General features: G+C 38.9%; 1 protein-coding gene across 6 annotated transcripts in view; it reads right to left on the reverse strand.

Annotated features, from left to right (window-relative positions):
• Positions 1 to 25,202, reverse strand: part of LOC144307657 (RNA polymerase II elongation factor ELL2-like) — a 121,034-nt gene that overhangs the window by 25,313 nt on the left and 70,519 nt on the right. For 2 of the 6 annotated variants that reach the window (XM_077887592.1, XM_077887591.1), the window contains exon 4: positions 2,031 to 2,119. The exons of 3 other annotated variants lie outside the window; for them this stretch is intronic. In XM_077887592.1, coding sequence (XP_077743718.1) covers positions 2,031 to 2,050 — 20 coding nt within the window. In that variant the 5' untranslated portion in view covers positions 2,051 to 2,119. Of the gene's footprint in view, positions 1 to 2,030; positions 2,120 to 12,840; positions 13,357 to 25,202 lie in introns of those variants that run through there. One more of the 6 variants, XR_013374434.1, reaches the window with a different exon arrangement.

Genomic DNA, 25,202 nt, shown 5'->3' on the forward strand with positions numbered 1-25,202 from the left:
GCCAGGTCCTGAAATCCTTCAGGACTCTTTTATTCATGATAAGATTATTGCTAATTTAGACATTGATTTACTGCTACTCTTATGTCTAAATCAAACCTAAATAGAAGATCTTAAAGAGGTACCATACTCTTTCGTGGGTAAAATAATCTGATATAGGTAGCACTATTGGGACTTAACCCAGGAAAGTTCAGATTGACCTATCTAAACCTCTACCCAAACTCATACAAAACCCTCACAAACCATAAGCTACAGAAGTACAGAAGAGTTAGATTGTTTTTTAAAATTTTTATTTATTTATGATAGTCACACACACACACACAGAGAGAGAGATAGAGGCAGAGACATAGGCAGAGGGAGAAGCAGGCTCCAGGCACCGGGAGCCCGACGTGGGATTCGATCCCCGGTCTCCAGGATCGCCCCTGGGCCAAAGGCAGGCGCCAAACTGCTGCGCCACCCAGGGATCCCAGTACAGAAGAGTTAGAAGCCTGTTAGACAACGGACTCATCAAACTTTGTATGACTCCTTGTACCACTCCCATCCCCATAGTCAGAAAATCCTTTTGGCAGGGATGTAGATTTGTTTGGAGCATTAGAGTCATAATTAGAGTAGTCATTCTCCGCTTTCCTATTTTTTAAAGATTTTATTTATTTATTCATGAGAGACACAGAGAGAGGGGGCAAAGACATGGGCAGAGGGAGAAGCAGGCTTCCTGTCGGGAGTTCGAAGTGGGACTTGATCCCAAGAACCCCAGAATCACAGCCTGAGCCGAAGGCAGATGCTCAACCACTTGAGCCACCCAGGCACCCCCATTCTCTGCTTTCCTCTATCCCATGCACACCAAATACCATTTTTCCATTAGCAAAATCTTCCTAGGTGGCAGGACTCATTGTTCTCATCAGAACAAGTTACATGGCTAGAGGTAAGAAGGTAAACAGATACTCTAGTAGCAGATAGGGTTTATGTGGATAGTGTATGATTTTAGAGTGCTTTGCAAACTACTAATGCTGCTGTCTTCAGTAGGAAACCTAATTAAGTATGGTCAACAGATAATAGAAATACTGATTGCTCTAATGCTTACTAAGTAGGTAGCTATTATTAAGGAAGGGGCACATATAAAAGGAGGTAACGTGGAGGCTAAAGAAAATGTTCTCCCATCCAAGTACTAACCAGGCCCGACCCTGCTTAGCTTCCAAGATCTGCCCTACGACCCAGAAATTGCACTGCTGGGGATTTACCCCAAAGATACAGATGCAGTGAAATGTCGAGACACCTGCACCCCGATGTTTACAGCAGCAATGTCCACAATAGCCAAACTGTGGAAGGAGTCTCGGTGTCCATAGAAAGATGAATGGATAAAGAAGATGTGGTTTATGTATACAATGGAATATTCCTCAGCCATCAGAAAGGACAAATACTCACCATTTGCTTTGACGTGGATGGAACTGGAGGGTATTATGCTGAGTGGAGTAAGTCAATCAGAGAAGGACAAACATATGGTCTCATTCATTTGGGGAATATAAAAAATAGTGAAAGGGAATAAAGGGGAAAGGAGAAAAAATAAGTGGGAAATATCAGAAAGAGAGACAGAACATGAGAGACTCCTAACTCTGGGAAACGAACAAGGGGTGGGGGAAAGGGAGGTGGGCGGGGGGTGGGGGTGACTGGGTGATGGGCACTGAGGGGGGCACTTGATGGGATGGGCACTGGGTGTTATGCTATATGTTGGCAAATTGAACTCCAATAAAAAAATAAAAAACAAACAAATATAAAAAATAAAATAAAAAATAAAGTGTTCTAGCTAATTGTATGTCAGGTCCCTCATCTCTAAGCCCTCACTAAGATTCTAGCCCTTACAATAGCTCAAGAGACTAAATCTTTAGAGAGGTTCAAGACTAGTATAGAATGCCAACCATTGGATTCAAGTCAGAAAAAGATGGCTAAGAGAAATGTGTATTCAACAAACTTAATTCCACTTGCTAACTTAATTCCCCTTTGCTATGTAACCTAACATATTCACAGGTCCTTCTTACCTTAGTAAGACTGAAGTCATCTTTTTCTCATCAAGAAGTTATTTCGGTTGAATTTTGAGGGAGCTAGAATTTAATATCATTTGAATCACCTGCAAGAGTAAGAAAGCTGGTAACTCAAAGACTATTAGATCTTGAAAGGCTCTGAGAGAATAGCTGTCTTAAGCCCTCATTTTACATAGAAGGACTGTTGTTTGGTGCAACTCAGGCATAATAAAATCTTTCCTACCTCAGTAATGTATGAACACGGTTTGAACCTCAATTTGGAAAAACAAACAAAAGGAGCAATTTTTATGCCTGTGACATATAAAGGTAAATTGAGATTTAATTATCTATCTAATTATGTATCCATCAGGGAGCATATGACAGACAATAGAAGAAAATACAATAAAAGCATTTCATTGAATTCCGTGAGAAACTGATAAGGTCTCCAACAAGCGGTGGTTGTTGTAGAACTGCAGCTCAGGAAGTGGGTATAAATGATATTTTGACAGTAGAATCAGCAGGATATCTTTCATTTTCTTGTTACCCAGTTCTCTGAATATCAAGTCCTTTCTATCCAAAGTTAACTTAACATCTATCTTCCTGAAATCACTCTTCTCTGTATGTCATTATATTGTTATAGACTAGCATCACTCCTAGCCCACAGTTACTGCTTAAGAAATACCTACATAATAAATTCTATGTATTTCTCTGCTCCCCAAGTCGAAGATCCCTACCAGCAGCCTCCAAAACCTCCTAAAAGTTTGATTATATATTTTCTGAAGTGATAGAAATCCCTATTGGTAGATATTTTTCATTTATTTTGATAGAATCAAGGGTGAAGGTTGTAAAATATAATGTTGACTGTCATTCAGCCAATTAAAAAAGACTGTATTCTTTGGGACTTTAATTCACTGGTTAAAGAAATGTTAATAGGGAGACATCATAAATGGGAATGCTTTACCGCCCCCAAAGTGGAGGAAACATAAAGCTTTGTGTTAGAAGTAAGCTATGGACCGAGTGTTAGGAGTCAGTCCTGGGCTTTGGTCTTAACTCAGAATCTCTAAATGTGTGAACTCAGGTGATTTAAAAAAAAAAACAACTTCTTTTAGACTCAGTTTCAAATTAAAAAATATTGGGTGGTTACCCTAGATGGTCTATATGGACCATTTTCCTTCTGCAATACAATGAATGGTTATAAATATTTAATTTCAGTTTCTGAGTCATCTGTAAAAATAGTTTCAAAAACAAGCTCTGCAGCAGGAAACCTTTCTCTACCATAGCAACTACCAGGATCATGTTACTCTGTGACACAGCAGAGCTGGAAGTTTGCAGCACAGATGAAGGTGCTTATTATCTTACCACTGTCTACCATCACAAACACTGCCAGATGGCATTCCTGAATCACAGGTGGTAAAATAAAAATGCTTATAAACAAAGGGGAGGGAAGTCACGGAATCTTTTTGTCCTATCTGACCAGAGATCTCTCTGCTTTAGCCAGTCGGCAAACACACTCTCCATAGTCAATAAAGGTTTTAATCGTTGGGTGTACAAAGATCAATGAGAAATGTTGATGGTCTTTGAGGAGCCCACAGTCTTGTGAGGAGAGAAAAAAAATGAATTCAACTAAATATGATACAAGAGGGTGTTATGAAAAACACACCTTTAAGAATGCCAGTTAAGGGGCAGCCTGGCTGGCTCAGCGGTTTAGCGCAGCCTTTGGCCCAGGGCATGATCCTGGAGACCCGGGATCAAGTCCCATGTCGGGCTCCCTGCATGGAGCCTGTTTCTCCCTCTGTCTGTGTCTCTGCCTCTCTCTCTGTGTGTGTCTCTCATGAATAAATAAATAAAATATTTTCTTTAAAAAAAAAAAGAATGCCAGTTAAGGATAGAATAAAAACTCCTTACCTGGTGTACAAGGGGGTAGCAGTCGGGAATAAAACTCTCCTGTTTTAACTCCAACCATACCATCCCTTTTATCTATATGCACCCTATAATCACACCATCCTAAAATTTGTCCTACTCTTCTTTCATAACTGTGCCATTATGCACACCATTCTCTCTGCTTTTAAAGTCTCTGCCCATCTCTACCTTTTATAAAGTACAATGCAGCCAACCGTCTATGGCCAGAAACACATTCTGATTTTCTTAAACAGTAACTCATTCCCTCCAGCATCTTTCTTGATATGTAACATTTTTAGAACATTTACCAGATTGCATTATAATTTCTCTCTTAAGGTATGATCTCCAGCACCTCCAACCAAAATGACAGTAAAAGACATCAAATTTGTAAAACACCTTTTATTACCATATTGCCAGAGTTCTGAAGTCAATTTACCTTGTATATTAATTTTACTCCTACTATTACTATTCTAATCAACTAGTCCCTTTATTCTAACTGCAATATCTTGATATTTTTACAGTAAATACATTTAATATATCTGCTTAAAAATCATTTATAAAAAAAACAAAAAAATCCTTTATCAAATGCGGAAGAGTATAAATACATTTTTTAAAATAAAAATATGAGTTACTTGGAGTCAAGGAAGATATGTGTTTATTATCCCAAGAATACAGCAGTGACTGACATATATTCAGTTTCCTATATTGAATGAAGACACGCATGCAAATTTATAAATAAAATTAAAATTAGAATAACCAAGAAAAGCATTATGGAGAACAGCATATTTGAGCCAGAAGCTGAAGTCTGGGTGGATTTTTAGCTTGCCTGTGAAAGTCAACAAAGGGCAATGGAGGTGAAGGAGACAGCCTGAGCAAATGTATAGGCTAAGATTAGGCAAGGGTGGTTATGGTTAGCCTAGTGTGGTAGGAACAAAGTGGAATTAGAAAAGAGGCTTAAAAAGGAAGCTGTAAAATACCTGAAGTGCCATGCCGAGGAATTGACACTTAATTCTGTAGGCAATGAGGAATCTCAAAAGGTTCATGGGGAAGTATGCTATGATAATATAATATGTGTCTTTTTGAAATAGCACTTCACCAGAATGGGAATTGGCTTGGAGAGAGCCTGAATGGAAGCCTGGAGCCTAGTTAGAAAGGTATGGTAATAAGTAAGGAAAGAAATTCTGGTAGACGGTATTGAGGCAGTAGGGATGGGGATGGAGAAAAACATATAAATAATGATGAGAGTCAGACAGTAATTTTAGATTTTAGTGGTGGAGAGAGAGATGGAGGAGTCCATGGTGATTATGAGGGATTTTTTTCAACTTTTAGTTTTGCAGTAATTGTAGATTCACAGGAAATTGCAAAGATAGTAGAGTAGTACAGAGAGGTCCCATGCAACTCCAACCTTAACACAGCTTTCCTCTGATAGTTCAATCTTCTATAATTATAGCACAATATCAAAACCAGAAAATTAATATTTGTATAAAGTGTGAGTATGGGACTTTGTCATTTTATCACATGTGCAAATTTGTGTAAAATCCACCCTGACAATCAAGATACAGGATTATTCAATCACAAAAATCTCCTTCACGCTACTCCTTTATAGTCACAATCTCCCCTCTTGACCCGCACCATCCCTAAACCTTACTAACAACTAATGTGCCTCTGTCTCCATTCTATCATTTGAGGATTTTACATAAATGGAGTTGTGCAGTGTGAGGCCTCTGCAATTCTTATTATCTGGGAGTCCAACAAATTCAATTCAATTCTGACACTACCTAGAGTTTACCTCAGATCCCACAAGTTAAAAGGCCCACTCTCGTAAGACTACCCCACTTCAGATGTCAGCTGCTTCAGATGCCAGCTGCAAATGGGCCCATGCCACCTGAACTTCTGCCCAGACAACTGCAAACTTAGGAGTTCCTAAATCCACTCCCTCAGTTTCAATAATTTGCTATAATGGCTCACAGAACTCAGAATACTTATGTTAACTAGCCTGTTATAGAAGGATACAACTCAGGAACAGCCAAACATATAGGGCAAGGGGAGAGCGCTGGAGAGGGTAACAAGCTTTCAGGCCCTCCCTAGGGTACCATCCTCTGAGCACAATAGGGTGTTGTTCACTGACCCAGAAGCTCTCTGAATTTCCTTGTTCAAGAGTTTTTAGCTGGAGAGAGGGAAGATGGCCAAGGAATAGGGCAACCCAAAGCTGGCCTCCTCCCTTGGACACAGCTAGATAAATATCAAATCATTCTGAACACCCAAGAAATTGATCGGAAGTCTTAGAGAACAAAGCTGCATGTCTACAAACCCGAAAAATAACCCATGGAAGGTAGGAAGTGCAGAGAGTTGATTAGTGAGAGAAATGAGCCCTGGGTGATGCCCAGGGGAGGGATGTGTGGGAGGGCTTAGTGAGACAGACTGAGGGAGAGGGAGGGGGAGAGGGAAAGAGAGCACAGAAAAAGGGGGAAAAAAGGGAAAACCTATGCAGAAGACTGCACAAGGAAACGATTCGCCAAAACCAGTGGTGGGGAAAAAGGAGAGGGTTACAATACTGCCAGTTTTCTATAAGCAGCGGAATGCAGAGTTGGAAGTTTCCGAGGCCCATATGATCCTCTCAATAGATGCTGAAAACGCATTTGACAAAGTACAACATCCATTCATGACAAATATCCTCAACAAAGTAGGGATAGAAGAAACATACCTCAACATCATAAAGGCCATATATGAGAGACCCTCAGTTAATATCATCCTTAATGGGGAAAAACTGAGAACCTTTCCCTATGGTCAGGAACAAGACAAGATTTCAACTCTCACCATTACTATGTAACATAGTGCTGGATGTCCTAGCCACAGCAGTCAGACAACAAAAAGAAATAAAAGGTATCCAAACTGGCAAAGAAGAGGTCAAATATTCACTACTTGCAGATGACATGATGCTCTAAATAGAAAACTCAAGAGACTCCACCAAAAAATTGCTAGAACTGACTGATAGATTAATTCAGTAAATTCATGGGATACAAAATCAATGTACAGAAATCTGTTGCATTTCTATACACCAATAATGAAGCAGCAGAAAGAGAAATCAAGGAGTCAACCCTATTTACAATTGCACCAAAACCCATAAGAAACCCAGGAATAAACCTAACCAAAGAGGTGAAAGACCTGTGCTCTGTAAAACATTTGTGAAAGAAATTGAAGATGACATGGAGAAATGGAAAAACATTCCATGCTCCTGGATTAGAAGAACAAATATTGTTAAAATGTCTATACTACCCAAAACAATCCACACATTTAATGCAATCCCTGTCAATAGAAGACCAGAGGTTTTCAGAGAGTTAAAACAAACAGTCCTTAAACTTGTATGGAATCACAAAAGACCTCAAATTGCCAAAGCAATCTTGAAAAAGAAAAGCAAAGCTGGAGACATCTCAATTCTGGACCTCAAGCTACATTCCAATGCTGTAGTGATCAAAGTATGGTACTGGCACAACAACAGACTCAGAGATCAATGGAACAGAAGAGAAACCCCAAAAATGAATTCGCAACAATATGGTCAACTAATCTTCAACAAAGCAGGAAAGAATATCCAAGAGAAAAAAAGAGTATCTTTAACAAATGGTGTTGGGAAACCTGGACAAGATGCAGAAGAATGAACTGGACCACTTTCTTACACTATACACAAAAAATAAATTCAAAATGGATGAAAGACCTAAATGTGAGACAGGAAACCATCAAAATCCTAGAGGAGAACACAGGCAGAAACCTTTTTGACCTCGGCTCCAGCAACTTCTTATTGCCAGAGGCAAGGTAAACAAAAGCAAAAATAAGCTATTGGGACTTCATCAAGATCAAAAGCTTCTGCACAGTGAAGGAAACAATCAACAAAAACTAAAAGGCAACCTACAGAATGGGAGAAGATATTTGCAAATGACTTATCTGATAAAGGGTTAGTGTCCAAAAACTATAAAGAACTTATCAAACTCAACACCCAAAAAGCAATCCAGTTAAGAAATGGGCAGAAGACATGAATAGACACTTTTCCAAAGAAGACACCCAGATGGCCAACAGACACATGAAAAGATGCTCATCACTCACCATCAAGGAAATACAAATCAAAACCATGATGAGATACCACCTCACACCTGTCAGAATGGATATAATTAACAACACAACGAACAACAGGTGTTGGCGAGGATATGGAGAAATGCAAACCCTCTTGCACTGTTGGGAACGCAAACTGGTGCAACTACTCTGGAAAATAGTTTGGAGGTTCCTCAAAATGTTAAAAAATAGGGGTGCCTGGGTGGCTCAGTTGGTTAAACATCCCTGCCTTCAGCTCAGGTCATGATCTAGGATCCTGGGATCAATTCTATGTGTGGCTCCCCACTCAGCGGGGAGCCTGCTTCTCCCTCTCCCCCTGCTTTTCCCCTCTGCTCCTGATCTCTCTCACACACACACTCTCTCTCTCAAATAAATAAATAAAAATCTTTTTAAAAAAGTGAAAAAAGAGGGACACCTGGGTGGCTCAGTGGTTGAGTGTCTGCCTTTGGCTCAGGGCATGGTCCTGGGGTCCTGGGATCGAGTCCCACATCAGGCTCCCCATGGGGAGCCTGCTTCTCCCTCTGCCTGTGTCTCTGCCTCTCTCTGTGTGTCTCTCATGAATAAATAAATAAAATCTTTTAAAAATAAGTTAATTAATTAAAAATAAATATAAATAAACAAAATGAAATGAAATTAAATAAACTTTAAACAAGGGTTTTGATAAAACTCAATCCCCAGCTCCCTCCTCAGAGGTAGGGGGTGGGGATAAACATCTCAGCCCTCTAATCATTTCATCTGGGGACCAACCCCTCAGAGGCTACCTAGGGCCCTCACACTAAGTCATCTCATTAGCATAATTTCAAGTGTGATTGAAAAGGGCTTCTTAGGGGTGCCTGGGTGGCTCAGTGGTTGAGCATCTGCCTTTGGCTCAGGGCATGATCCTGGGTCAAGGGATCGAGTCCTACATTGGGCTCCCCACAAGGGAGCCTGTTTCTCCCTCTGCCTGTGTCTCTGCCTCTCTCTGTGTGTCTCTCAGGAATAAATAAATAAAATCATAAAAAATAAAGAAAGGAAGAAAGGAAGAAAAGGAAAGAAAGAAAGAAAGAAAGAAAGAAAGAAAGAAAGAAAGAAAGAAAGAAAGAAAGAAAGAAAGAAAGAAAGAAAGAAAAAGAAAGAAAGAAAGAAAGAAAGAAAGAAAGAAAGAAAGAAAGAAAGAAAGAAAGAAAGAAAAGGGCTTCTTACAAATAACAAAATACACTCCTATCACTCAGGTGGTACGGATGTACCACAGTTTAACCATTCATCCATTGATGGACATCTGGATTATTTCTAGTTTTTGGCTACAGTGAACAAAAGCTAGGAACATTCATCTACAGGTTTCCATATAAACATAAATTTTCATTTCTCCAAGATAAGTGACTTGGAGTGCAATTGCTGGGGCATGTAGTAACTGTATGTTTCGTTTTTATTTTTTTTAATTTTTTAAAAAGATTTTATTTATTCATGAGAGAGAAAGAGAGAGGCAGAGACACAGGCAGAGGGAGAAGCAGGCTCCATGCAGGTAGCCCGACATGGGACTCGATCCCCGGACCCCAGGATCAGGACCTAGGCTGAAGGCTGGGCCAAACCACTGAGCTACCAGGGCTGCCCTGTTTCGTTTTTAAAAAGAACTTGCCAATGTCTTTTCCAGAATAGCTGTAGTATTTTACATTCCCGCCAGCAACGCATGAGAGATTTAGTGTCTCCACATCTTGAATAGTATTTAGTACTGCATGCTTTTTTTTTTTCTCACAATTTTGGCTCTGTAGGTGTAGGGATATCTCATCGTGGCCTCAACTCACATTTCCCTAATAGCTAGCAATGTTGTACATCTCTTCATGTGCTTATCTATCATCTGTAAAATTTCTCTTCTTATCTTTTGTCCATTTTCTAGTTGGTTTGTCATTTTACTGTTGAGTTTGAGAGGGTTTTTTCCTTATGTATTCTAGATACAGCTACTTTGTCAGACAGGTGCATCACAAATATTTTCACCCAGTCCATAATTTGGTTTTTCATTCTCTCCACAGGGTCCTTCATAGAGTAAAAGCTTTTAAAAATTTTGATGAAGTTCCGTTTATCTTTTTTTTTCTTTCATGGATAGGTTTCTTTTTTTGTTTGTTTGTTTGTTTTGTTTTGTTTTCATGGATATGTTTCGAATGTCAAGTCCAGGAACTCTTTGGCTATCTCTAGATTCTGAAAACTTTCTTATATTCTATCTTCTACAGTCTATAATTTTACATTTAAATCTATGGTTCATTTTGATTCAGCATTTGTGTAAGGTATAAGGTTTAAGTCAATGTTCTTTTGAGTAAAAAGTCCATATTGACACAAACAATAACTGTACCCTTTATCTATTACTTCAAAATTATTTTCTTCTCTGAACCCTAAAATAATCATTCTGGATAGTAGTCTTTCTAGACACATCAGTAAAAATATTTGAAAGGGGGAAAAACAAGCAGTTCTAAATGTGATCCACTTGTCCTACTTGTGTGGACTCTGAACTGTGAAGCCTTGGGTAACAGAAAACCTTTGCAGCATTATTTTAAACCAAAAGAAGGCACTACAGATTCAATTTCCCTTTAAAAAATGTTATGATAGGTAAGGATATTCATAACTTAGGGTCCCATCATACCCAATTGTTTCAGATGAATCCAAATAGTATGTTTATCTCTGAATAAGACAACTATAAACGTATACGTACTGATTTATTTTTTTGTTAGTTCTACCCACCTGTGCAACTAGGCACTTCACCCACATTCTTTGCACATCTGTTATGTTCCTGGCATTGTCCTCTATACTGGGAACATAGAAAAAAAATCTCTGCCTCATGATCTATGAGCTCACAATCCAGTAAGGGATATATATGCAAAGAATGATAGCCCAGGGAGCATAAAATATAAAGAATATAAAGATCACTGTCATACATTCGTTCACTAAACAAAATTTCCTGACAATCTATTATATACCAGAGGTTGTGCTGTTAGGTACATAGACATTGACACCTTTTGAACTTTTTTTTTTGTTATATTAGGCTTTCTAGAGGATAACCTTAATTGATCAGAGAAGTAGTCTTAAAACAATTATAGTCAAGATCATTCGATTAAATGTATTGTTTATAGTGTTTACTCCCTTTATATATATTGCTGCCTTATTTTCACTGCAACAAATCAAAAGTGAAAAATATCCCCATAGTAGTCATTAGTTTAAGAGGTCCTTCTTTAGTGTATCTCTAGGGTGACTTTTAGAGAGAGTTAAGGGCTGTTGGATGGCTTTTAGAAACTGAGACAAACAAATCTGTTTTGTCACCCTTTCCGCTTCATAAACTTGCCTGTGTCAAGTATATGTGGTCTATAGCTGGTCAGCATAAAAGAGCTAACGTAGAAACCATTAGATGTTTGTAGTCAGGAGAAAGAGTATATAGTGAAACATAAAGGATCTTCATTTCCCTAATGTCTTTGCAATGGGAGATTTTTTTTTCTGGTTATACCAAAACTGTTAAGAAATATCTTCCTCAAAATAGTTCAGGGATTAGTAAAACCTTCTCATCTATACAACAAAAATGGAGACAGTGAACATCAAAAAGGACTCAAAATTAAAAAAAATAAAATTAAAAATCAAAAAAAGGGCTCAAAATTGACAATTGGAATTTTAGAGAATGTCCAACGAAGGAAAACTAACCTTAAAAATACAAATAAAGGGAGTGCTTAGCTGGCTTGGTCAGAAGAACATGTGACTCTTGATCTTGGGGTCATAAATTTGAGCCCCACAGTGGGTGTAGAGTTTACTAAAAAAAAAATTAGAAAATACAAATAAAGATGTGAAAGACTCTGCAATCAATGTGTGACCTCAGGTAACTGCAGTCAGAATGACCAAGGATTCCCTGCCCCTAGGATGGGGAAAGGTGCTATAAAGAGACAGTCATATCAGTGCAGATGGTGTCAGAATGCAGGTTAGCATGAGGCACAGAAGATAATTGATGCATAACACATAACCAGAACCACCACATGACAGGACCCAGATTGGAGCTCTGCATGTGTGCGTGTGTGTGTGTATGTGTGTAGCATGTTTCTATTTCGCTATGTTTTTTCACATACATACACATACACATAGTATTCCACTTTACACATTCAGCTAATTTCATAGTACAATAATTTAAGGTATTGTTAAAATATTGCTTTCAAGATTCTGGTGAATGAAGGGGTAAATGAGGTAATCATCTCCCTTTGTAACAAGATTTATTCAAGTCTATGAGTAGCATTACCTAGCACTGGCAAATAAATCCTTGGTCTTTGTGCTTCCTTAGGAAATCCTTTAGGGATTTATTTCCTCAAAAATGCTGCTCTAATGGTTTTTAATATACAATGTGTGCGGAACGAGTCCTGCCTGAAAATTTCTGTATGAAGACTAAGGGAATAGATGACCTTGTCCCTATGTCAAGAAAAAGAGAGGTATTTCCAGCTCTAGAGGAATAAAAGCAGTGTCAGCTTTTTATAGCAACTGAATGATTTGAAGAGCTAATGAATGTAACTGCTAATGCTACTGAGTCAGATGATTGTCCACATAGTTTCAGGTCCAGGCAGAGTTTTGGGACCTTCCATTGCTAAGAATGAATCCACAGAACGTTTGAACTTCTTGAGGTATGAAGCCAGAAGGATTTGGTATGGAATCAAGATAAATGGGTCAAAGGGATAATACTAAAGCCCAACCAGGATGCCCTGTTCTCTTTCTCTCACCATGAAGCTTTTGTATATGCTTTTTTCTTTTTCTTTTTTTTTTCTTTTTTTTTCTTTTTTTTTGGTCTAAAATATCCTCCTCATATCGCTAATACCCTGCTGGGATCACCTTATATACCACTTCTTCTGGATAGCTTGCCCTGACCCACAGGCTCTGGGTTGGGTGCTCCATCTTCTGCTCCCTGAGCACCCTGTCTTTACCTACCATAACAAGTAGAGCATGCATTGCAATGGCGTCCTTAGTTCTCCATGTGTTCTATCGAACCATGGTCTCTGAAAGCAGGGATGGATTATATCTATCTTATTTACCCTGGTATCCAGAGTGCCTGGCACAGTTCTTAGCCCATGGGAAATGATTAATAAATATTTGCTAAGTGAGAAGGAATAAATTATTGAGTGTCCACTATATGCTAAGCATCACTCTGGGCATTTTATTTGTTATCCTGTTTGCATACTAACGTCCAGATCTTTCAGAGCCTGGTATGTCCATTTGGGGCCTTCAAAAAGCAGACTCTATGGTGGGATTAGGTGTACAAGATATTTATTGAGGGATTCACTTGTGAAGGATGAAGGAGGTGGGAACAAGAGCAGGTAGGGAGAGTCCTCAGACAGCAATGCAGATCTGATACCTGGGAAAGGAGAAAGGAAGGAAGAGGAGTTGGTAAAGAAGTTCAGACCCAAGTGCCGTGCTGAGACATTATCAGCCAGGTCAGTAGGGTATTGCTCATTAGAAAAACCCCATCCTGGGCAGAAAAAGCCGGCCTCTAGGACACCTTCCATGCTTGGTTATTGACCAGGAGCAGCCCTGGAGAAATGTGGTCTCAATTACAGCAGCACAGCAAAGCCAAAGAAGCAGAAACAGGACACCATCAGTCAAACATGCTCCCAGTGAGGTTCTTTTGAAGGATAATCTCAACTGTGTTCTATCATTGCCATCACGACTCACCCATTTTCTCACACACATCTAATCTCCTTTCATGTTTGGGTGGGGAATATCTTCTAAATGGCTTTCTTGGGCTGCTCTTTCCCCAGAAGAGGAAAGTCAGTGGGATGATCTCCATAGCTTCTATCACAGCAGTCAGTGTCAGGGCCACAAATTTAATGAACCTCCTCCATCTTTACCTATCCACCCAACATGCCTCTCACCTTTACCCATCACCTCTGCACATCTTGTTGTCTCATCTCATATTAGGAAACAAACATTTATTCCTGAGGCACTAAGACTTTTGTGTTCCTATTTCTCAGTCAAGGCCTTGCTGCAAGTGCTCGTTCACTGTTATAAGTAAACAACGGTACCAAAAGAGGTCCACACATACTCTTCTTAGTCTTCATCGTGTAAAAAGTTTTACCTCTACTTGCTGCTAAGGATCAGGATTACCTTTGGCAAGACGAAATTCAAGCTTCCAAGCAGCAGCCATAACTTATGCCATTGGTCTTATGGAAAGAGTAGAACCATGAGCTCTAACTCACAGAACCCTGATGCACAAGTGTCCCAATGAGTCATCAAGAGGGATAGTAAATGATATTTGGCTCCTGGATCCATGCATTATTTCTCTTAAGGGCACAGAACCAATACAAGGCTCTGAAACAATGTATATATTGAATCCTGAAAGATGGCATGCGTCTTCATGGAGTACACTTCCAAGCATCACTCAAAATCGCAATGAGATATCACCTCACACCAGTCAGAATGGATAGTATCAAAAAGACATGAAATAACACAGCATCACTTCAGCTCTGGTTTCCATAGGCTTTTCCTATCCAAACTGGAGAGTGGAGTTATGTGATACAATCAGCAGATAACACCGTTATGGACTCATTCCCACGTGTCATCCACTGTGAAGGGAGTCTCCTAGTCATAGTTTATGTTGTGTGGCATTTGATGATTGTGGATCAGAAAGTCTGTACACCTTCGATGATTATGCTAGCTAAGGGTCTCAAGGCAGGAAATGCAATCCATATGCAGAATAGGAAACTATCCTGTACAACTGAACAATTGTCCCTTCCAGGACAGAAAGAGAATAATATCTCAGTAGTTTAATTTATGGACATGAAATTGTTTATAATATTTCTTCATTATTGTTTTAATGTCTATAGGATCTGTAGCAATGTCTTCTCTTTTATTGATGATACTAGTAATTTCTGTGTGCTCTCCATTTTTAGTCGGATAGGCTATAGTTTTATCAGGCTTATTGATCTTAAGGAACAAGATTCTAGTTTCACTGAATTTCTCTATTGCTTTTCTATTTTAAATTTTATTATTTATCTTTTTATTTAGTTCCTCACACAAGCTTTCCCTAAAATTCATTCGTATTTTGATGAATTTTTTAGCAATACTTGGATTTTTATTTTGAGACCTTCCTCCTTTTCTCATATAAACATTCAATGTTATAAATTTTACTCTGAACACTGCTTTGGCTTCATTCAACAGATATTAATATATTTTCATTTAAATTCAATTGAAAATATTGATTTTATTTTACTTTACAGAGAGAGAGAGAAAGCGAGAAAGCATGTGCCCACTTGGGGAAGGAGGGGCAGAGGGGGAGAGAGAGAGAGAGAATCCTAAGCAGACTCTGCGCTGAGTGCAGAGCCAAACATGAGCCTCAATCTTACCACCCTGAGATCATGAACTGAGCCAAAATAAAGAGCTGGACACTTAACCAACTGAGCCACCCCAGGTGCCCTACAACTGAAAATATTTTTAAATTGTCCTCATGAAGGGGGCACTTGACAGGATGAGCATTGGGTGTTATGCTATATGTTGGCAAATCGAATTCCAGTTAAAAAATACAATAAAAAATAAAAATAAATTGTCCTCATGACTTCCTCCTTGACCCATGGGTTACTTAAGGATATGGAGTTTCCAGATATTCGGGAATTTTCTATATGTATCTGTTATTGATTTCCAATTTAATTCCATTATAAGTGAGAGTATGCACTTTGCATAATTTCAATTCTTTTAAAGTTGTTGAGGATTGCTCGTGGCCTACAGTGTGTTGTTTGATGTTGTTTCTGTACTTGAAAACAAAGCCTTCTTCTGTTGTTGATTTGTCTATTTCTCCTTTCAGTTCTGACAATTTTTGCTTCCTATATTTCAAAACTATTTTGTTTGCTGCATACATATTTAAGATTGGTAATGTCTTCTTAGTTATTTCATCTCTTTTATCTTATATAATGTCCCTCTTTATTCCTGGCAATACCTCTTGTCCTGAAGTTTACACAGTGTGATATTAATAGTCATTCCACTGTTCATTAGTATTAGAACATATAGAAAAAAAGATACGGTATATCTTTTTCAATCCTTTGAATTTTAACTGCCTGTGTCTTCATATTTGAGATTCTTACAGACAGCACATAGGTGAGCCTTCCTTTTTTACCCAGTCTAGTAATCATTACATTTAATGTAACCACTGATTTGGTTGGACTAACATGTACCATTTTGCTAATTGTTTTTTATCTGTTCTTTGCAAATCTTTTCTTTCTTTTCCTACTCTTGGATTTTTGTAAGATGTTCATGATTCCATTTTACCTCCATTATTGGCTTATTATTTATACTTTAAAATATTATATAAAATTTATGCTTTTATATTTATATTTCATTTACATATAATTGTTTATATTCCTTTATTATTTATACTCTTAATTTTGATGTTGCCCTCATGTTTAAATGATAAAATTTTAACCACGGCCAATCTTCAAATAATATATCTTTTCTTGTATAGTATAAAAACCCACAGTCTGTCCAATTTTGCCATTTATTTTCAATATGCTATAAATTCAGAATACAGTGTTATCATTTGCACTTTGATTTTCTTTTGAAGCAATTAAAGTAAGAAAAAATATTTTATATTTCCTTTCATTTAACCATTTCTAGAGCATTTAATTACCTTTATATAGGTTCATGTTTCTCTCTGGTATCCTACTCCTTTTGCCTGAAGAACTTCCTTTAACATTTCTTGTTTTGGCAGTAATAAACTTGAGGGGGGTCTTTTTATACTATACTATAAATAAAAAGTAATTTATTAAATACAAAAATTACTTTATTTCTCCTTCATTTTTGAAATATATTTCTCCTCTGTATAGAACTGTGCTGAAAGTTCTTTACTTTCATCACTTCAAAGATAGTCCACTAATTTCTGACTGGTCAAATGTCTACTTTAATACACACTTTGTCCTGATATATGTAACATACCTTTTTTTCTTACCTGTCTTTAAAATTTTCTCTTTTTGGTTTTTAATAATTGAAATATGATGTGTTTAGCAGGGTATGTGCCTGTGTCCCTGTTATCTTGCTTGGGGTTCTTCCAGCACCTTTGGTTTGTGTTTTGATATCTCATAATTTTTTAAAAAGTTTTCTTTATTACTTGTTTAACACTTCTAGGATTCTTTTTTTTTTTAAGATTTTTTATTTATTTATTCATAGAGATGCAGAGAGAGAGAGGCAGAGACACAGGCAGAGGGAGAAGCAGGCTCCATGCAGAGAGCCTGACGTGGGACTCGATCCAGGGTCTCCAGGATCACGCCCCGGGCTGCAGGCGGCGCTAAACCGCTGCGCCACCGGGGCTGCCCCACTTCTAGGATTCTAATTGTACATGTGTTATAACATTTGAGATTATCCTAGAAGTCTTTTCTCATGTTAAATCTGGGTGATTTTCATTGGCTCATCTTTAAATTCATTAATTCTTGGTTCTAATAACAAACCCATATAAATCTTATTTCTGTGACTTTTTGTTTTTTTATTTCTAGGATTTTCACTTGACTCTTATAGTTTCCATCTTTCTGTTGAAATTCCCTATTTGATCATAGGTGTTGTCCACATTTTCCTTTAAAATTTTTCAAATAATTATACAATCATTTAAAAATTTGTGTCAGATAATTATAATGTCTAGGTCAAATCTGAATACAGTTCTATTGATTGACTTATCTCTTGAAAGTGGATTGTTTATTCTTGCTTTTTTATGTATCATGTTTTGTTAAATTCCAGATATTGTGTATAGGATAGTAGAGACAGGTAAATAGATTTAATGACTGCAAATTGGCAACCTTCTTTTGTCAGATCATGACTATTGTAGGTTGACTTAATCTCATCAGGAGTTGAATTCAGTTTGGGTTTTGTCTTTGCTGTCATTATCCTCAGTGAGTCACCAGCTGCAAATTCCTCTAGATTTACTTATACTTTGGCTAGTGTGTCAGAAGGTTTTTCTCAATGTTGCTGCTCTAATCTCAGTTTGAGGCCCTTCCTCTATACCTGCAACTCAGAGTGTATCTCTCTCCATATTCTTAGGAGGACCCAATACAGTTGACTTGCTATCAAGTGACCCACATTGATCTCAAGAATAATTAGTGCTATCCTGGGAGACTCATTACCATGATATGTCAGATACTCGGAGGCGGAAGTATCTAGATTGGTCTTAGTGAGAATCGATGCTTGTTAGGCTCATGCACAGCTTCCATCTCCTCTATGGGGGTCCTTTCATGTGCCCAATATGCCAGTTATTGTGAGACCTGCAATGGAACAAGGCTAATTATAAATTATTGAGTCATCAGTGTTTACTTGGCTATTCAATGCTTTTTTCATGGTGGATGGTTTCTGGTAGGCATTGATATGTGACAGGAAAACCTTTATACTTTGTGTCTGCTCCTACGTGTTCATTCACATACTCTTATTCCAAATCTCCTTACTCAATCTTCTAATCCTTTGACTTCCAGACCCCTGGCCATACAGACAAGCCATTAAGCGATGCCTAGGTATTTGCTCAAAATTTCACCTAGGGCCATTTCTCCTTCTAGATGCACCATGCCTAGCTCCACACACTGAGAAAATTTCCTCTCTCCTCTTTCTCTCAAGGCCATCCCTAAATATGACTATAACACAGCCATTATCCATTTCTGGCTGGCATTCACATGCTGAATTAATCCACCTATACGATAATGTTAAGGTTTTTCCTTCTCTTCCAGTTAACCATATGGGTTTTACATACAGCCAGTGGTGTGCAATAAAGGTGAGACTCTTGGGCAATCATGATGGGTGGTAATGTGGGGGGGGGGGGTCTGGACTACCTGCTTATGCCCTCAGGTCCTGTTTTGCTTGAAACCCTGGCATGATAACTATGATTTGGTTTAAAACTCTACTATTTAAAAAAAAAACTCTACTATTTGGTTTAGCTTGCAGTAGTCTACAGTTATTCTCCTGGGTCCATCTGGTTTCTTCACAGCCCAGAATGCCAAATTAAGAGAGATATAATAGGGACCAAACTATTCTCTACCATCCTCTCTTCCTCCTGGGGCTGCAATATTGCTTTTTATTCACTATTTTGGCTTGATAATGGGAGGGGGAAGTTTTAGAAACATCCACTTGGTATTTTCCTGATAGCCCTTAACTGGCAAACTAAGTACCCAATGTGGATACCAACTGCCAAATATGCTAACCCAATCATACACTCAGAAACTGGAGAAATGAACACTGGGTAGTTCTGAAGGCCAGTACTATTAGCTAGTATTTCATTTGTTATTTGGCTTTATAAGCTCCCATTCTAGTAGGAGGATCATGATGACACTTTGGGTGTCTAGATATGAATGTCTACTCAGACCCTGTATCTAATAGTCTACAAAATGTTGAGTATTCCCCTTTCCTCAGTGTAAAGTTATCCAAATAAATGGCCACAAGTCCCTTTGGGCAAGGCATGGGGAAATCATTACAGTATATACTGGCCATGGTGTGGCATAAGTCATTACTCCTGGGGATGCTTCAAACTCTTCAGTCATATAGATCTGACATCTGAAAAATGGCTCAGATCCAGGTACTGAGCAGGGGACTATGAATTTGTATTGGACCAACAACCATCAGCCTCCTGCTCCTCTATTCTTGCCATTTGTCTGGTTGTAGGTATTAAGCAGCACTCTTACTGTCTACTTCCTATTTTGTCCCTAGTAAATAGAGCTATCAACAATCTCTGTAGCTCCCTATGGGCCAACCCTCTTATGTTGTTCCTTCAAACTTGGTGGTCATTGTAGTAATTTTATCTCTGGCTTCTGACAATTAAACACCACCACCAGGCCTTGATTAATTGGGGGCCTCATCATTTCCTTGAATATTAAAAAAGCTTACCTCTGTGACTTTCTCTATAGCTTTGGCCTGCAGAAGACAGCCAACACTTACTGGTGCCTTCCCATGAACATATTTGCGTGAGTCATCTGGGCCCTTCTATAGAACATAGTCCTCTGAAAGTCTTCTGGCATCACATATTACATCTATTTAAGCATGTTCACCTCCCAACGCCTTTTTATTCCTTCTTCGTCTGCCAGAGAAACAGAGATTTCCACTTCACTGTATATGCACCATTGCTTTTTCCTGGTCTCTAAAGTAGCCATCCTAGGGGTGCCTGGGTGGTGCAGTCAGTTGAGTATCCAACTCTTGGTTTCAGCTTGGATCATGATCTCGGAGTCATGGGATCGAGCACCACATCAAGCTCTGTGTTCAGTGTGGAGTCTGCTTGGGGTTTCTCTCTCTCTCCCTCTGCCCCTCCCCTAGCACGTGTTCTCTCTCTCTCTCTCTCTCTCTCTCTCTCTCTCTCTCAAATAAAGAAATAAATCTTATTTAAAAATTAAAAAAATAAAGTATCCATCCAGTAGTAACATTGCACCATCCACTAAGGTCCTTGCAAAAGTATTGAATATACTCTCATGCTCCAATTCAATGAATTCTTGCTTATCTGGTATTATGATCTGGATATGTTGATCAAGCACCTTCAATATCCAATTCCAAGGGTACTCTCTTGGTTCCTGCCAGTTCATGTTAGCTAACTCTTGCAGCTCATTTGGGGTATAATCTTTCCAAAACTTTCCTACCTGGGTTTTCCTAGAACTTAATCCTAATTATTGGCCTGGCAACCAAGAAAGTAGATAAGACTGTTTCTTTTTTTTTTTTTTTTTTTTTGATAAGACTGTTTCTAAGGGGATCACCTCTTGCTTGTGTGAACAAGGTCTCTCTCTCCAACGTCTTCTCACATAGGAGGGGATTACTAGCTCATAGGAATACTGGACCACCTCTGCAAGCTCTGAAGTTTCAGGGATGTCTTCTGAGCAAAATTCTTTTTTATTGCTTTTTTAAAAAATGTTTTGTTTATTAATTTTTGCAAGAGAGAGAGAGCAAGAGTGAGCACAGTAGGGGGTGGTGGGCAGAGGGAGAAGTAGACTTCCCGCTGAGCAGGGAGCCCGATACAGGACTCTATCCCAGGACTTTGGGATCATGACCTGAGCCAAATGCAGATTCTGAGCCAAAGTTCTAAAGTGCATACACCTAGGTATACTCATTTCATATTTCAAGGTCCCAGGTTTTTCTAATCAGGGCCCAGAACTTAGCATAACAAACTAGCCCTGATGAAGCATTAAAATATCTCTGGAGTTCCAGAACTTTATTAATTTCTGAGTCTGTCTTCATCTTGTTTGCTCTTTTACTATAGAAGGGCCTCTTTGTAAGCTATCAAAAATGTTCTCTGGCTCAGCTCACACACTTAGATCTTAACTACTTCTTAAGCACCCTCAGTTTTTCTAAATCTTTCTTCAGGTGGCAATGCCATTTAGTGGTAACTAGTCACATTCTACTGTTCTCGATGGCATCCCTTCCCCCAACTTCACTACCACAACCAAATCTTTCAAGTGTCCAAATTTTCACTCCAACAAGTACATTCCTCTGTACCAGGACATCCTCTCAGGTCATTACTGATGAAATCTTCAGCAACTTGGCTATCATGTTGTGAGGAGGATTATCCTTATCTCGTACTTCACTCACAAAGATGTTGTTCTTACCAGCCAGGCAGGGAGCGAGCCAGTCTCAAAACTCATCATCTATTTTTGGCGGGGCCAGGGGCAGAGGTAACTTGTCTGACCCATGTCAATTTGATTCCTCTGAGTAGCAGATACAGAGATGAGACTAGACATACAAGAGATATATTGATAAAGGGGAAAAGAGCAGAAATAAGTAGGAAAGGACTTTAGGCTGATCCGGTTTCATAACTATAGTATTGAGAAATTCTCAACTGGACCAATAAGAAGGCACCAAGCAAAGTCTGCTCATTAGAGGAGTCCCTTATCAGGCAAAGATGGTTTGGTGCTGGTACCTCTATTGTGACTGGTTCCTAACTGGGAGGAGTCCCTAGCAGAAGTGTGGCCATGAAGAAAGTACTATGGTGAATATAAAGATATAGCAGTTAGCACCCATGGTCCACTGTGTGCTTTGCACCAAATTCTCTTGAAAGGAGACCAGAGCTGCACACCTCCATGGCTGCCACACCTAGAAAATGCTTAATACTATCTCCGAAGGCAGCCTCCTGCTGCCACACTAATGGATCTATGCTATGTGCCTTCTCCAGGCAGGAATGCCTCCTCCTTTAAAATGAGGCTTTAAAATGTTACTCTTGAAGAGAACAATCAGCTAGTACATAAGTCATGACCCAGAGGATTCAAGTGAGAGAGCAGAACATTTCTGAATCAGTCCTTGGGGTAAGAGGCTAAGATCAGGGGCACCTGGGTGGCTCAGTGGTTGAACATCTGCCTTTGGCTCAGGTCATGATCCCGGGGTCCTAGGATCAAGTCTCACACTGGGCTCCCCACAAGGAGCCTGCTTTCTCTCCTCCTATGTCTCTGCCTGTCTCTGTGTCTTTCACAAATAAATAAATAAAATCTTTTTTTTTTTTTAAAAAAAAGAGGCTAAGGCCGGCAAAAATATGGCCATCACTAATAGGGAGGCTGACGCAAGCAATGGCCATTTGGGTGAAGATCAGCCCAGATCACAATGAGCAGGAATAATTCAGAAGGCCAAAAGCAAGATAGAAACCTTGTCAGCATCATCCTTTTAAGCAATAAGGTTTAAAGATTATCACACGAACCTTCTTCACAGCAATGGGACACTGCAGCAGAGTGAGGCCAACCCAGGCACTCAGGGCCACAACTGGTTAGAGTGAAGAACTCAGGGACATAGACATAATTATGACAATTTCTGACCTTTTGTTGTTGTTGTTGTTTTTTATAACAGCCATCTTTCTTTCTTTCTTTCTTTCTTTCTTTCTTTCTTTCTTTCTTTCTTTCTCTTTTCTTTTCTTTTCTTTTCTTTCTTTTTCCAACCTGACCGCACACTAGGAAGATGGCCTCACCAGTGAACTGTACTTACCCATGAACCCCGACAGAGATGCCGGGTGGGAAAGACAAACCTATTGTGGGGGTTCCCATCTAAGACAGGTCATCAGTTCCTTTAATCAGCAAACATTTACCAAACCCGCAATACTTGCTACACCCTGTGCTTGTCCCTGGGAATACATACCCCTGCCCTCACAGAGATAAATGGAATTTGTAGTTGGTAGACTGGTTCCACAGCAACAGGTCAGGGTGAGGAGCTCTCAAAACTCCTCGAAGTCACATTGCTAAATGCAAAATTTTCTTTGTTTGGTTTTGGATCAAATAAGATATGTAGTATCAAGTGAGATATAAAAATATTTTCTATTTATATATATGATTTACATATCATATATAGAGCCATATATAAAAAATCAAAACTAGAAAGTTCTGTGCACACTTGAGGAGTAAATATTACTCATATGATAACTCTTTCTCCATGGCTTTTTACTCCTTTTACCAGAGCTCTGGAACATAACTGATTAAATTATTTGCATGGTCTTAACACAGGTAAAGTTTCTCTCACTGAAGACAATATTTTCAACAGACTGACCACTGATCAATTATCAATTCTGTATTATTTTTAGGCTTTTGGTTTTTTAAGCACCATGGGATATAGAATACAATGTATATACAGTCTTGACTTAGACAAAAGCACAGATTGGAAACTGAAATGTTTTTCTTCTTCACTTGCTTGCTTTAGAGAGAGCTAATTGTAAGAAAACTCAATTGTAAACACTCAAAAAAAGTGACTGTGTTTACTTTCTGGCTGTGAAATGTTAAGAAAAATTGTTTTACTATGTAAAAATGTATAATATATATAAGTTAATAAATTTTTAAATGTCAAAAAAATAAAATAAAATAAAATAAAATGTTAAAAAAATAAAATAAAATGCTATACACACATATATATGTACATGTAAAATGTCATGAGAGCAGTGTAGGATAGTCAGGGCACAGAAGATTAGAATGAATTCACAGCCAACTTTGTAGCCAGAATTGCAAAGAAGGGGCCCACCGACTTTTGGGGATGAGCCCAGTCCAAGATTTTATAATTTTGTAGAAGAAAATGCTGTAATACGAATTTCACCAAGATAAAATTTGGGTAGTTGTAATATTTACTGGCTCCATAGTTTCTTCTGGGAACTATCTTAGAAGGAAATAACCCTTTTGAAGACAAGAAATAAGTGTAATATGGTAATGCAGAAGAAGGGATTTTTACTGTCAGAAAGCATCCTCATTCACTAACACATACACACTTTGGCAAAATAGGTGTGAAACATTCCCTTAGATTGTGGGATTATATAGCTCTCATTGTGCCCGCTAGAGCTTGCACTTCTAATGTATACAGTCAGTTATCTTTGTCACAGCATGAGGTCTTACAGCTGAGCAAGCAGCTTTGGCAAAAAGTCCAAGGTCCTGAGGCTTAGGGGGGCCGATGGGAATGAAGTTGGCCGGAGGCCTGGGTACCTCAAGGGCATCTAATGCGAAATCAGTTAATTTTCAGTACTTATATAGATGTTAGTAACTTCCTGCCTCTATTTCTAAATGGGATAGGGAAATCTTGGCTGCCTGTGAACTTGTCATAGCAACAAAGAACGATTTCATTCATCTCGCCCAGGAATAGCTTCTGGTGTGTATGTGTACAGAGTGATAGAAGCTCGTTCAAGTGAATATTGGTTTGGGAGCTTTGGGGATTATGAAAAGGGGGCACAGCTGTGATTCTTCAGGGGCTAGGTGAATGAAGGCAGCCATCGAAGAGGGGTGGAGAAGCCAGCTGGAATGGAAGCAGTGGCAGTAGTGGCAGGAAAGATAAAGCTTAAGACCCTGGGAACCAATACACAGCACTTTCCCTCTAGCTCTCTGCTGTTAAGTAGATTTCCATTGGAGGCCATCCAGAAAGGATTCCAGCCTCTCCTACAGCCCCTTACAGTGGAGAGAAACACTAGTGGCAGGGAGAGGGATTGGGGGAAGCTGGGGAAATACCAGACAAGGAGTCAAGAGAACAGAAGTGAAATTCTGGCTCCCCTTAGGGAGCTTTGTTCAATTCACTCATCCTCATAGATAATAGTAGTTAACAGTGTAGAGTCTAAAGCCAAATTTCATCAGTTCCGAGTCCAGCTTTGACACTTGTCAGCTATGCATCCTAAAGCATATTAGTTAGAAACTTTTTTTAAGATTTTATTTATTTATTCATGAGAGACTCAGAGAGAGAGGCAGAGACATAGGCAGAGGGAGAAGCAGACTCCCTGCGGGGAGCCTGATGTGGGACTTGATCCCAGGACCACAGGATCACACCCTG

This window comes from Canis aureus, chromosome X (genome assembly GCF_053574225.1).
Source record: "Canis aureus isolate CA01 chromosome X, VMU_Caureus_v.1.0, whole genome shotgun sequence".
Classification (NCBI taxonomy): domain Eukaryota; kingdom Metazoa; phylum Chordata; class Mammalia; order Carnivora; family Canidae; genus Canis; species Canis aureus.